Genomic DNA, 15,018 nt, shown 5'->3' with positions numbered 1-15,018 from the left:
CATAAAATAACAATAAATAATATATAATTTGTTCTTTGAATTATTTATCCATAAGAAATTAAATATCCTCCTACTTTTTATTCCTACAAATCTCCCTACCCAATTAAATGATAACATATGTCACGTTTAATGCTCATTTAATGATATTTTAGTATACTAAAATGACACATATCATCATTTAATTGGGTACGATGATTTATAGGAACAAAAATAAGAAGATATTTAATTTCTCTTTATCCATTAATCGTGTTCAACAAGTCAACTTTTTTGGGGTTCTTAATATACCATTAAAGTATATTTTAACCGCATAAACAATTAATACATGGTCACAGTTTATTACGTAACAAAAGTTAAACCCATATAAAATTTATCAACTCAACTAGTATCTCTTCATATGTTAGTACAGTACTACGGTGTACTGTTCCGAAAGTGTATAAACTATACTGGTTCACTACCAATGTTACTTTTGCTCACCATAACTAAGAGATGTTAACATAAAAGCACAAAAGTTAGTCAATATTTGATGGTTTTACATTAGGTTCAATTGTATGTTCATTAATGCCTACTAATTGAGTAGGTTTTTTTTTTCCATAAATAACATTAATTTTTTGCTCACCATAACTAAGGGATATTAACATAAAAACCCCAAAGTTAGTCAATATGTGATGGTTTTACATTAAGTCCACTTTTATGTTTATTAATGTCTACTAATTGAATAGCTTTTGCCATAGATAACATTTATCACCTCATAGTCTCTTGCCCACACCATGTTCAAAGATACCGTGTCATAATTAAGATGAGTAGATGCCACAAAAGCAAAAACATCACACACCACCAACCATTTGACACTATTCAATTTTCAACTAAAAGATAAAACCATGATCCAAATCGGCTCATGTTTAGGCAAACAGCCTGTATCATTAAAAATACATTAAACTTGAGAAAAACATGTCTCAAGTTAAAAATGTGAACTCAAAAACAAATATCTCTCTCTCTCTCTCTCTCTCTCTCTCTCTCTCTCTCTCTCTCACACACACACACACACATGCCTGTTTGAAAGGATTTCAATATACAAGAAATAGAAAAACGAAATACAACAATTGCAACATTATAAGGCATTTCAGACACCAATTCATCTTACAGATGTCTACAAGATTGTGCATCCACATGAATTCAGTTTTCCAGTCTCATCTTGTTTTTTGGCTGGCATCGCATAAAAATGAATTATAAGACATGGAATTATGCAATATCATTAATTTTCATTAGAGGTGGTAAAATGATAAAAATGGTGTGAAAAATAGTGCAAACACAAAATACACTCCAACCCATTACACTATTTTTAACATCAAAAACAATAGTTTAGGCATATTCCATCTACTTTTTTTATAGATTTCCAAAAAAAAGTCCCTTATATTTATTAGCTTTTCACAAACTTGATAAAACTCTTGTTTGGATTATTAAAAAGCATTACAATTATAAAATAAGTTTCACTCATAAAAGATTAAATTTTATATACACAATAAACTAATATCATTTTGATTTATAACATAATATCGCAATGTATAGCACCAGAAATAACATGAAAAAATGGTGAAAAACTGACCTGACTTCTTTTTATTGAGAACAGGTTGAATGACAACATGCATTGTGATTACTCCTCCTGCAAAGGCACCATCACGGACTCCAGATTCTGATAGTGTCTTATTGTTCTCCAAAACTTTTCCCAAATGAATAAGCTTTATGTCATTCACTGTCTTGGGTACTACAGATTTACCTATTAATAAAAACAAAGCAGAAAAAGAGATGAACAGAAAAGAGATCAGCACTCATGTTTTACAATTTTCAACAAGCAATATGCTTTTTGAAGGTGATTAAGAGAAAAAGAGATGAAAAGACAGCATTCACAACCAAAAAGGATAAAGAAATAGATGAGTGAATCTATGCACATGAAAAGAATATCTCAAAAACCTTGAGGCCACTCAGAAACCAGCTTTTGCTTAAGAGCAGCTACAGTAGTTGATGATGCGTAGTTGCTATGGCCTATATCTGTTCCATCATATATTCTGAATTTAAGTTCAATATGCTCATTGCTTACAGCCATTATATACGTTTTCCTCAAAATCACACTTCAGGATAGGCTGCTGCAACTCTTCAATAAAACAACCAGACACAGGAATATGTCTCTCCCAATTCACCTGCAAAGAATTCTCAAAGTTTGAATATCCAAGCAAGCATACAAATTATCAAAAGAATACTTTCAATAACCTTGTTCAAAAAGGAAAAACAAACTATTACTACTATAACATAGAGCAAATTATTAAGTTCAATGTCATTTTCGTTTTCTTCTCTCTGTCTTCATTCTATGATTGCTCCGATGAGGGGGCTTGATTTAATGCAGAAGAAACCTTTCACAAGCAAAACCCACGTATCTTGACAATGACCCTCTCCCCCCAATTTTTTTGATACTAAATTCAAAAACCAATTCTAAAGACAGGCATAATGTTTATTTTCTTCTTTTTGTTTACATAGAATTGACATGTCCCAGCAAAGAAACGATCACAGGCACAAACAATTATAGTATAATAGACAAAATCAAGATAAATCATCTTCAGTGGAAGCCAAACCTGGAAAAGTCCGTAATCACAAAGAACATGGGCGGATAATACATTTGAGTTACTTCTTCCAGAAGAGACTAAGCACTTCATATGATCCAATAGCTGGCGATACACTAGTTCGTTACTGCCACACAAGATTAACAAAAAAAAAAGTACCATCAAGATCAACGAAACCTTTTTCTAAATTTCAAATTACTACGAACATCCCAATCATTCGGAACATTATAAATAGATCTCCATCAAAAAATGTTAAGCGACTCAGTTTGATCGATTCTAATCGTATAAAGGATAATGATAGGTACGAAGGAAAAAGTACAGTAAACTTTTCGTTCTCGCAAGAAAATACAACATGGCGAATACTAAAGGTAGAAAGAGAACGGATGATTTGACCTGACGAAGACGCCATTGACAGATGAGAAATATGATCAGAAGCTTTGGTTTATTGCAGACGGTTAGGGTTCGGAAGATTGACGATAATTTCAAGCAATTTCTGGTGAAGCCTTTTCCATTTTCGTTCCGGGATATTTTTTTCGTCAGCCTTTTTCGGTCTCACCTTATTTGTTTACTAGAGCAAATGGAGTAAAATAATGTAATTAAAAATTAAAATATTAATAAATAAATATCATTAAAAATAAAAATATTGTTGTCCTTACTCCATAATATTAAAATAACTCAAAAAAATCCCTAAACTTTAGTTTGATTAATATAAAAATCATTCTTAATTTTTTTTAATGATTAAGCGAAAGAAACTAGTAAACATTTGCAAAATGGTCTTTCTACCATGTGCAAATGACAATTTTGCATATATTTACCGACTTTTTAGGTTTAATTGTAAATAAAAATCATGAATGATACTTTTGTAAATAATGATTTTTTTGGAAATTTTCTTTTTATATATACCGTAAAACCCCCGACTACCAATTATATTTTTAAAAGTTTCTTTACTCATTTTATTGAAGAAACTCGACGAGTTGGAGGCCCCAACTCGCCGTGTAGAACTTAGTCAGCCCACGTGGATTATTGGATCTACTCGACGAGTAGGAGGACCCGGACTCGACGACTAGGAGCTGGGAGATTAAACCCTAATTTTTAGGGTTTGCACCTTATTTAAAGGACCTTAAGTCCTTTCCTCTAGTCCCTTATCACCCCCTTGACAGCTAGAAGAAACCCTAATCGCTATTAACCTTGTTCTTGAGTGTTGCGAGGCTTAAAGAGTGATTTTGGTGCATTTTGTGAAGAAGGTGTGAAGTATAGAAGCTTGGAGCAAAGAGGAGCTTGTGGATCTGACTCTACTTCTTTTTGGCATCATTTTGAAGGTAACAAGGTGTTACCTTGGCTTATCTTTAGCTAGATCCCTTCATGTTTGGGTTTAGGGCCATCTTTAGCACATTTGGGAGTCATTTCGGGTATTGGGACAAGATTTGAAGTTGTAACTTCAGATCTGGACTCCCCTTGGTCCCTATAGCTATAAAGTTATGAAATTTGGCAAGCTTGGGCCTTTCCCTTTGAGTTAACCTTTCCCTTAGTCTAGTTTTGGCATTTAGGACCATGCATGTACGTAAAGTTTGCAACTTTACGTAGATACCATGCCCTAGGAGGTTGGATCTGAAATATGGAGCTTTGGGGTGGCTTAAAAACATTTGTATAAGAAATGGATTGCATGAACTCGACGAGTCGAATGAAGGTCGCCTGTATTTGATTCTGCATGAACTCGGCGAGTCAGTAAGAGGACTCGACGAGTCAGTTAGGGTTTTCCCCGACATCTGGACACGCATGGACTCGACGAGTTGGTTGGAAACTCGACGAGTCAGTTAGGGTTTTATGACTTTCTGAGTTCTTAAGGAAACTCGACGAGTTGCTAGCTGCACTCGACGAGTTGGGTCAACATGGACTGTTGACTTTGACCGTTGACTTTGATTTTGACCAAGGGTTGACCAGTTTGACTTCTGGGGGTATTTTGGTAATTTGGGAATTTATGGGAGAGGATCATCGGTGGATGTAGGTGTTGGACTTGGAGCTGCATTTGGTGGAGTTTGACTTTATCACTTTGAGCTACTTGTGAGGTGAGTTCTCCTCACTATATCAACAGGGTATAAGGCGTCAATGTCGGCCCTTATTGGATTTGTATCCGGGGTTATTGCATGATATGCTTATTGATTTACATCCTGGTAGTTAGGATGGTGATATGCTTAGTGACCTGGTAGGTCGGTATCCTGGTTGATAGGATGGTTGCTATGTTAGAGATCTGTTAGATCGGTATCCTGGTTATAGGATGGTTGCTATGTTATTGATCGGTTAAATCGGTATCCTGGTTATAGGATGGTTGTCATGTTAGTGATCCATTAGATCTGTATGACTATATGTACTTGCATGCTAGAGTATGATGTTTATGTGCACATGTTTGTTGGTTTGGAGGATTGGGTTGAGGCAGGTCCTGCTTTGTGTTGTAGGCCGAGATACCCAGGGCGGACCGGAGAGACTGCAGACCCGGGAGGGCATATAGTCAGGCCGAAGGCCTGGCGAGCGGTCCAGATAGGCTGAAGGACCTGAGAGGCGGTCAAGACGTGCCGAAGGCGCGGAGAGCGGACCATATAGACTGACGGCCAGGTGCGGGCTGTCCAGTCAGACCGATGACTCATTATGCATGTTGTGTTTGTTTATATGTTATGATTATGATCGTATGGTGTTTGTATTTTGGGGGTAACTCACTAAGCCTTCGAGCTTACATTTATCGATTATTGTTTCAGGTACTTCTGATGATCGCGGGAAGGCGAAGGCGTGATTGTGCACCTCCTTATGTTTTATGATTTGATTATGGGAAAAACTCTGACATTGAACTATTTTGAAAACAAGTTTTGTAATAAATCATTGGTTTTGAAATGTTTTAAAAAGTGTAAATTTGGCATGATTTTTATGGATGTTACATGTTGGTATCAGAGTCTTGGTTTGAGCGATTTTCTTAAAATGATTTTAAAACGATTGGAGGAAATACTCGCGTGTCTCCAGTCTCAAACTGAGAACAAGATTTTAAAACGATTTTCTTAAAATGTTTTCAAAATAATAAATGAGGATGCAAGTGTATGATTAGCCGGAGCTCGCGGATAGACCCCAAAATACCTTATGAATTATTTGGTTTATGTGATATGTTAGAACAACATGCTAGTACTAGGCTAGGGATCTTCAGGAATTGCAAAATAGGATTGCCTGATTATATGATGCCTGATAGCCTAGGGTTGTTCCGTATATGAAATTGACATCATTATTGTAGTTGCTTAGTGTATGCATCATGGCCGTACATAATTAAGATCTTATAGCCCGAGAATGTTTGGTTTGGCCTTATTTCCTGTTCTTGTTTGATGAAGGGCTTAGGGTAGGATCAGGTATTCGAGTGCTGCAGGGTTGGTGGAAGTTTCATGAATGGGTTGTTTGGGATGAGTCTGTCCGTTATGAGATATTTAGCATTCCTCTAGGAGTGAGGATTGAGTGCATGCCATGCTTACGTATAGTTTTAGGGCGTTTTGATGATACTTGAGACAAATATGTGTAGGTGTGGAAGGTAGTATGGACCCGTACTACTGAAAGCACAGGACCCATACGCGTAGAAAGGAAGTCACAACCCCTAGGGTTTTGGTTCCCGAATTGTTATGTGGAATATCTGATATCTTTCTGGTATATTTTCAGCATGGTGGTTACTCGACGATTTCTGACTGGATCCGGGTCAAGATCAGGAGGAGGCAAACAGGAGGCGCCGACAGCGCCCGAGACTATCGGCCATATGGGGCCAGACGAGATGGACGCCAGGATCCAGGAGATCCTGCATGATAAGGTTGCTGCTATGTTCCGAGCTCAGTTACCGGAGATGTGTTGGGTCTATCAAGACCGCCATGGTGGAGTATTTTGATGATCGCTATGCATCCCTCACTAAGGCGGCTGCCGCAACAGCCACAGCGACTGTAACAGCGGCAGGGGTAGGAGCCAGTCGGGTTTTTCAGTATCGGGACTTCGACAATACAAAGCCCCTTACTTTTGATGGGACTCAGGACCCCATCAAATCCATGAGGTGGCTATCTGACGTGGAGGGGTGTTTCTTCACGTGTTCATGTCCTACTGACCAGAAGGTCAGATATGCCCTGAACCTGCTGAGGACTGGGGCAAAGGACTGGTGGAGGTTGATGACTGGATTGTACTCGAATGATCAGAGAGTTGTGGTTACTTGGGAGCAGTTATGGGATATGTTCCGCGCTCTCTACATTCCACGAGTCGAGCGGGAACGGTTGGCTCAGGAGTTTCTAGATTTGAGACAGGATGGTGAGACGGTGACGGAGATCACCCGCATGTTCACGGAGAGGGCGATGTTCTGCCCAGAGTTTGCTTCTGAGCAGGCTCAGATGACACGTTATCTGAGCATGCTCAAGACTGACATCCGTCAGTTTGTTGCTACCCAACGATGTGATACTTTGTTGGAGTTATAGGAGGCCGCTAGGAGGCGTGAGTTGGAGATTGAGTTGCAGCTGAGGGAGCAGCGGCAGGCCCCAACACAGTCACAGCCGGCGCCGAAGCGGTCTAAGACCGCTGATTCCAGGTTAGGGGACAGCAACACCGCACTTGTGGCAAGTGCGGGAAGGGTCACTCGGGGGTTTGTAGATCTGGTAGCCGGTGCCGTAAATGCGGCAAAAAGGGGCATTTTGCGAGAGATTGTCGCCAGACAGCCCCGGTTCAGGATATGAGGATCTGCTACCACTGTCATCAGGTTGGTCACGTGAAGACCAACTGTCCACAGTTCGTTTCCAGGCTGGAGCATGCTCTAACACCGGCCACACTGAGGATTACTGACGGGGGTCAGGGTAAAGCAGCACCCCCGAGGGCCCAGGGACGCGCCTTCCAGCTTACAACAGAGGAGGCTAGAGCAGAACCAAACGTGGTTGCTGGTATGTTTCTATCCCTTATTTTACTAATTATATATGTTTTATGTTTATATGTTGTTGTTGGGTTTTCTACGCATCAAATACACTCTAAACTAGGCAGCGGAAAAATCGAAACAACGATATACCTAAGTGTACATGCATGCTATGGATCTATGGCTTCATGCTAATTATATCAACCCTAGAAAACATAAAACAAAGAAGAAAACATACCTCTTATGTTGCCATTGATCTCCATGCTTGAGATCTTGAACCTCCATGAAGTTGCTTGGATGAAAGGATCCAAACCAGAATCCCTCTAATGGTATCACACCCAATGACACCAAAGAGTGGAATAAAAATAACTAGGAGAAGGGTCAATTTCACAAACCCAAAGGGGTTAGAAATCGTCCCTAAGAGGGGGAGGAAAAAGGGTTGGCGAATACTTCAAGCCAAGGTGCAAGGAGGAATGAAATCCCTAAGGCCCTATTTATAGCCTTGGATGCCTCCTAGGGTTTGGTACTCCTTCCCATGTGGGATGGGAGCATAACCACGAAATTTTACTCCTTTCCCATGTGGGATGGAGTGATTTTCATCCAACCCTAATCCCATAAGGTTCTAGAACATTCCTGATTAACCAACTATCGATTAATGAACAATCAACCCTTTAATTAATTAAACTGTTAATTAATTCCCAAAATATATTTCCAATTAGTTTCTAATTAATTATTAACTATAATAATTAATAAACCAATTTCTCCTTTATTTATTCTACTCAATTTGGGTCTTGAGGGCAACCCAAAAGGACCCTGCTATTATTAGAAATATTACCAATAGTTAATGACCTTGGACACTATTCCAACAGTCTCCCACTTGGACAAGTTATCAACTATACGAGGACTAATATTTCTCCAATAATCAACAGAGAGTTAGCCATCCAATGCAACTACCGAACTCTTGATCTAACCAAGATTCAACCCTTAGATAAGTGATCAACAATCCCTTCGTTCTATGATATCTGTATGAATTCGAGACATGGATAATGGTCAATCTCATGAATTCAAGATTATGTTTCCCGATATAGATTTGTGACGACTACATCTGACTACTAAATTGAACACATCAATTCCAGTCAGGGCTCGGCCAAGCACTTTAGATGTCAGCACCAAATCATCGAGGGGCCCATAGATATTGTTTCTCCTATTAAGGCAGAAGGAACGAATAAACTTTGACTACATAGTTTCTGTCTATTTCATCATGTCACACATGGACATACCCTTTATAACTACCAGTTACGGTTAGCGTTGGAGTAGACCAATGCATAACAGAATCATAGAGCAAAACTCCACATGTATCTAGGTTTGAAGAATAGAAGATATTATCGTCTTAGAATTACTTGTGACTGAATCCATGAAGTAATCTCTAAGCGTGGATTGGTCCAATACTTAAATCTCTATTAAGCACTCATGAGTGTTAGCGTAATCACTATGCTATGTCTGATCATTATGGACAATCCACTAATACTCATGACATTCTTGAATCACTACTTACTTCCAAGAGTATGACCGACTGTGGATGTTTGAGTAAATTAATACTCTGGAAGTGGGTTCCAAACATGCAAAAGTGAGAACGCAGTGATAGGCTAATCGAAATGACCAAAATCCATCATATATTAAGATCACCACTTAATAATCGCCAAATCAAATTAAAACTTATACTGCTTAAAGTTCTCGGGTTTTAAAACAAACCAAACTAAGAGTGTTTAAGCCAATTCATTTGCAAATCTAATGCCTCTCGACTTTGTCTGACTGTCAGACATGGTCAATGACATTGGCTTATGGAATGGATCGACAAGATTATCTTTCGATATGAATAATTGACTATGATGTCTTTACATTTGACTCACTATCAAATGTGTTGGTACTTACTGAGTATGTTTCATGTGAGCTTGTGTGACTTGGGATCCATACTCGAGGTAAGTTCACCCAAAGTCACAAGAAACTTCATAAGGACCATCAATGATTGAATTTCAACAAAGATGTCACTAATGAATCTCTTTTAGTCACATTTTCCACCTTGAAACATACTCTAAGTATGTTAAATCCACTATGGTGTATTACCTGGTACTCTTTCAAACTAATATATCACCATTCAGTAAAAGCACGAATTCCGACTGCGAACGGAATTGCCTTTATTAGTATAGAACTTAGCATCAATGTAACTCTTACAATGATCTCTTGCATACTATCAAGATGATATTTTTTGTCCTCCAAGGACACTTAAGAATGTTCTTGATCTTGATTCATTGATTCTTGCCAAATTGATTTAATCTAACTTGTCATGCTCAAGGCATACGAGTCATTAGATCTGGTACATGTCATGGCATATGTGATCGATCCCATAGCAAAAGCACGTGGGACACGAATAATTTGCTTTAGCTCAATAGTAGAACTAGGACATTAGCATTGCTCAATGTCATGCCAGCCTAAACTCCTTTTTTGAGTTCTACATGTCAAGTTTCCTCAACATTCCATATACTTTGGCTTAATCCAATGAATCACTTTGATCTATCTCCATAGATCCTTATTATGTACGTGTTTTGTATCTCCCATGTATATCATAGCGAAACAATTCCCATACAAAGCCAAGCTTTTTACACTTGCTAAGTTAGAATATAGTTTCCTATGAATCATACATAATCTATGTACAATACAAGGGTGACTACAATGCTCCCACTAGCACTGACATATATATGGCTTATCTATGTTTCTCGAAATTCAAACTCCTTGAACTTTTCTCATTGAAACAAAGATTCCAATTACTCCCACTAGCTTTGACGTATATATGGCTTATCTTTATTTCTCTAAATTCAAACTCCTTGAACTTTCTCATTGAAATAATGATCCCACTTGCGAGATGCTTATTTCGGTCCATAAATGAACTTATTAAGCTTACACATCCTTCAAAACCTATCTTGGTTTAATTATGTGTTTGTTCCTATCCATGATTGTCTCTACTTGAAGATCCACTTGCACCTAAGGGTTAAGGTCAAGTGCTAGATCTACCAAATAACAACATACATGGATTGAATCTCGCTTTCCAATTCCTCCTTCCATGTTGTAGCCTTTAGGGCCTACCATAGCTTCCGATAGCTGGTACACTCTGATTGCTATCTACCAGTGACTCAAATACCTTAGCAATATAAACTCTTATATAGTTAGGTCCATGACGTCTTCTATCAGATCTATAAGGAAAAATGGAAATATGTCAGTTTCCTTAATAGCTCTTTCAATTCCAAATTGAATGCTACATCCAACTGTAGGCTCTTTGTTGGTTGACTCTCGAATCTTATCAAGAGCAATGTGGCTCCCACTAGCCCTTTTGGAAATCAGTTCCCTCTCTTGGAAGACTGCCCTTCGAGCAACATACACTTTGTTCTCAGAAGGCTGTTGAACAATTATCCAAAATGCTTGATGGGTTCACCAAACACATCTCTATTCAAAGTCTTAGATTGTCGAGTGCTTCACGATGAGCGTAAGCCTCATAATCATAGACATATATGGCAGTGAGGATAGAATCCCATTTCACATATCATAGAGTGTTTCAAAAACCCACTTAGTTGGCACAAGACCAAAGGACTTCTTGTAACACTATTCATGGTACAATCCACGAATTGTTAGCAAACACAGTGCGACTCATCTAGTACAAAATCAATTAATGATTTGTTTCTCTATCCAACTAACACTTCCTAGCGGTAGTGTTATGGGTGGAGATAGATCGTGAAACTCCTTCACAATTCCTTAGATGATCGATAAAGTTTGGACTGAGATGCTCACTATGAGTGTCTCATCCTATTGCCCAGTTGATTCTTAACTTCGCTTTATGAGAGCTCTGAACACCTGAAAGGTTTCAGACTCGCATTCATACGAAGTTGGTCTCACCATGTATCGTGGTTAATCTGAACAGTCTATTAGAGTGAACTAATTCCAACAGATACTCACATCACCCAGTGATGTATTCATGATCTATCTTGATAAACAAGATTTGCATTTATCATAAGACTCGAGGCCAAATGATATCCAAAATCCGATCCAACTGGATATTTGGTAATGCATTTCTCATTTATGTGTCCTAGATTATGATGCCACAAATACATTTCACCCAAACGTTTGGATGTATTTGAACAAGTACATATTGTGATTAATCTGAACGATCCATTCACAATAATACACCTTATTCAAATATTTGAATCAACTTTGAACTATTGTTACTATACTAGTTTCATAGTATAAACAATTTCAAATTATAACACCATAGACTACACATTTTGAAAAGAGTTGTCTTTTGATCCTATGAATGTAGCAAGGGCTTGGCATTCACGATCAAATTGTCTTCTCCATGTTTTAGTCTTCTTACTTCATTTTAGTGACTGCACATTCTTGCAAATGTCAGCACTTAATCCTTAGAAAAGCACTCAATGTTTTGAAGTAATGTTTAGATGGCATTATAAATCCATATATTTGATTGAAAACCAAACATGGAGGAACTAGTTATCTTTTGATCCTATGGAAAGTAGCACGGGCTCGTGATCCATGATCAAATTCGACTCTTCATGTTTCGGTCCTTTCACCTCAAATATACATTTGGGCAATTTTGCTTTCTTGTTATGGAAACGAGCAACTATGAGAACATGTCTTAGAATAAGCCTTTCTTTGTCCTAGGTATTTGGGCCTAGATTAGGTATACCAACACTAATCGCCTTTTAAACCACGGACAATTGACTTTCTTCTTCTTGACACTTCTATTCTTGATAGTAAAATATGAGAGTGTTTTGAAGTATGAGTTTCTATGATTGCCATGTTAATTCCAAAAGGAAACTTCAGCATGCTACACGACTCCTTCATGGTCATTCCAAGTTGTTCATATCAAAATCAAAATGAACTGATCATATGTACATGTTAGCTAGTTGACTAACCCTAGTCAACTCCTAACTCAAGGAAATTCCATTTTACTTCAATATGTCATTTTATAACGTACATTTGACAATTGTTCTTTCTAACAATTTAGAATGCAATGTTTAAAGTAACCTAGGAAGAGCTTTAACAAAGGCATGATCTTTCCTTTCGTTTAAGAGAAATATTCCCAAACTACGAATTTGACAAGATTGATCATCCTCATAGCTAATCCTTTCAAAGGTTTTATAGTAGTAGATTTTAGTGGATAAGGTTATAGACATCATTCAATAACAAATTCCATTGTAGTTTGTTTTACTTATCCTTAGAAAATAATCACCCTAAATAAAATTATTTTAGAAGGCTAGGATCCATATTTGGCTCCATGATGTGTAAAGGGATGCCATAAAGACACCATAAAGTTATTTAGGTAGGCAAAGACCTTTGCCAATTTCGATCACCACGAAATTCCTAGATCTTTGAGATTCATTGACTATCAATGGCATGTTAATCTTGGATTATGTTCATCTCAAATTCAATGACGGGGTCGTTACGGATCACTGAACAGATGGTGAATCGACCATACAAAATCGCGTGGTCATCGGCTCAAGTTACGCTTGAGATTCACGAGTTCCACATCATTCTCTACCTATACTCTCAAATTGACGTGCCGGTTAACCACGCGAGATCCATCAACAAGTTATAAAGAGAATGTACAACTTTTATGGATAACATAAGATTCACATTAAATAGATTGAGAATTAACCTTGCAAAATCGCATGGCCCCCGGCTCAAGTTACGCTTGAGATTCGCGAGTTCCATATCATTCTCAACTATACCCTAGATTGATGTGCCGGTTAACCACACGAGCTCCACCAACAGAATATAAAGAGAATGTGCAATTTTCTTGGATAATATAAACTCACATTTTATTAATAAAATGGGATTTTGTTTTCTACTTGTATTTAGAATACTTTTAGATTGACCATTATCACCATCAAACCCTTTCGGTAGCTCCATTCTCAAAATGCAATAGGGCGGTGAGGGTGGTAAGCGCAAAGCATATTAAAAACCGACCTCATTAGGAATCAAAGAGACCTCCTTGAACCCCTACATTAGAACGGGTGAGCCTAGTCGAGGTAAGACTGACAATGTCAACATTTAAACACGCGAGGGCGCATGTTGTAACTTTCTTATACATATAGTAGACACAATTCTAATATATATAAATACAAGGGGTAAATTTAAAACTCTTTAAATTTAGTTGTCTATTATTAATTCTAATTAATTGCGAGGAGGCAATGTAACAATTAATAAATCATGAGGGGGTTAATATTCAAATTTATAAAACTCTATTATAAATAATATTAAAATATTTGAAATCACTATTTAAATAATAAATATTCAAATTTAAAATAAGATTAAATAATATGTATCCATATATATTCAAATTTAAATAAACACATTTAAATAATATTTAATTTTCCAGATCTAATCTAATTAGGTATTTATCCATGCAAGATAAAGCTTGAATTCGAAAAATAAGCAAGATTAAAAATCGATAATGCTGATCTGCTAAGGTTCACGTTGTGAACAACTCTGTCACGTCGTGAATTAGGGTTTTTCATCAAATTACAAAATTTTCAATTAAACTTTCATCATTCAGTTCCAAAACAATATTTTCAGAAAACATGGATGTAGGGTGATAGTAACCATGAACCAATGGCTCTGATACCACTGTTGGGTTTTCTACGCATCAAATACACTCTAAACTAGGCAGCGGAAAAATCAAAACAACGATATACCTAAGTGTACATGCATCCTATGGATCTATGGCTTCATGCTAATTATATCAGCCCTAGAAAACATAAAAAAAAACATACCTCTTATGTTGCCCTTGATCTCCATGCTTGAGATCTTGAACCTCCATGAAGTTGCTTGGATGAAAGGATCCAAACCAGAATCCCTCTAATGGTATCACACCCAATGACACCAAAGAGTGGAATAAAAATAACTAGGAGAAGGGTCAATTTCACAAACCCAAAGGGGTTAGAAATCGTCCCTAAGAGGGGGAGGAAGAAGGGTTGGCGAATACTTCAAGCCAAGGTGCAAGGAGGAATGAAATCCCTAAGGCCCTATTTATAGCCTTGGATGCCTCCTAGGGTTTGGTACTCCTTCCCATGTGGGATGGGAGCATAACCACGAAATTTCACTCCTTTCCCATGTGGGATGGAGTGATTTTCATCCAACCCTAATCCCATAAGGTTCTAGAACATTCCTGATTAACCAACTATCGATTAATGAACATTCAACCCTTTAATTAATTAAACTGTTAATTAATTCCCAAAATATATTTCTAAAATATATTTCCAATTAGTTTCTAATTGATTATTAACTATAATAATTAATAAACCAATTTCTCCTTTATTTATTCTACTCAATTTGGGTCTTGAGGGCAACCCAAAAGGACCCTGCTATTATTAGAAATATTACCAATAGTTAATGACCTTGGACACTATTCCAACAGTTGTACCTGTGATTAGGTACGTT

At 37.5% G+C, this 15,018-nt stretch overlaps 1 protein-coding gene across 1 annotated transcript; it reads right to left on the bottom strand.

Annotated features, from left to right (window-relative positions):
• Positions 1-1,012: 1,012 nt before the first annotated feature.
• On the bottom strand, positions 1,013-3,202 carry LOC145135696 (membrane-anchored ubiquitin-fold protein 3-like). The gene is made up of 5 exons (XM_079069947.1): positions 3,006-3,202; positions 2,625-2,739; positions 1,969-2,195; positions 1,604-1,774; positions 1,013-1,203 (listed from the first exon to the last, which is right to left on the bottom strand). Exons 3-5 carry the CDS (start codon positions 2,099-2,101, stop codon positions 1,148-1,150), a joined length of 360 nt encoding a protein of 119 aa, XP_078926073.1. The 5' UTR covers positions 2,102-2,195; positions 2,625-2,739; positions 3,006-3,202; the 3' UTR covers positions 1,013-1,147.
• Positions 3,203-15,018: the final 11,816 nt, after the last annotated feature.

This window comes from Lactuca virosa, chromosome 9 (assembly GCF_052849685.1).
Source record: "Lactuca virosa cultivar CGN04683 chromosome 9, Lactuca_virosa_CGN04683_v6, whole genome shotgun sequence".
Taxonomy (NCBI): Eukaryota; Viridiplantae; Streptophyta; class Magnoliopsida; order Asterales; family Asteraceae; genus Lactuca; species Lactuca virosa.
This window is presented reverse-complemented; position numbering and strand designations above follow the sequence as displayed.

Bases quoted from the DNA above. Each gene is read 5' to 3' on its own strand.
- LOC145135696 (XM_079069947.1), bottom strand. From the start codon at position 2,101: ATGGCTGTAAGCAATGAGCATATTGAACTTAAATTCAGAATATATGAT. The intron at 1,775-1,968 runs GTTTTTGAGATA...TTTTATTAATAG, and splicing joins GGTTTCTGAGTGGCCTCAAG to GTAAATCTGTAGTACCCAAG. The intron at 1,204-1,603 runs GTCAGTTTTTCA...ATGCGATGCCAG, and splicing joins TCTCAATAAAAAGAAGTCAG to CCAAAAAACAAGATGAGACT.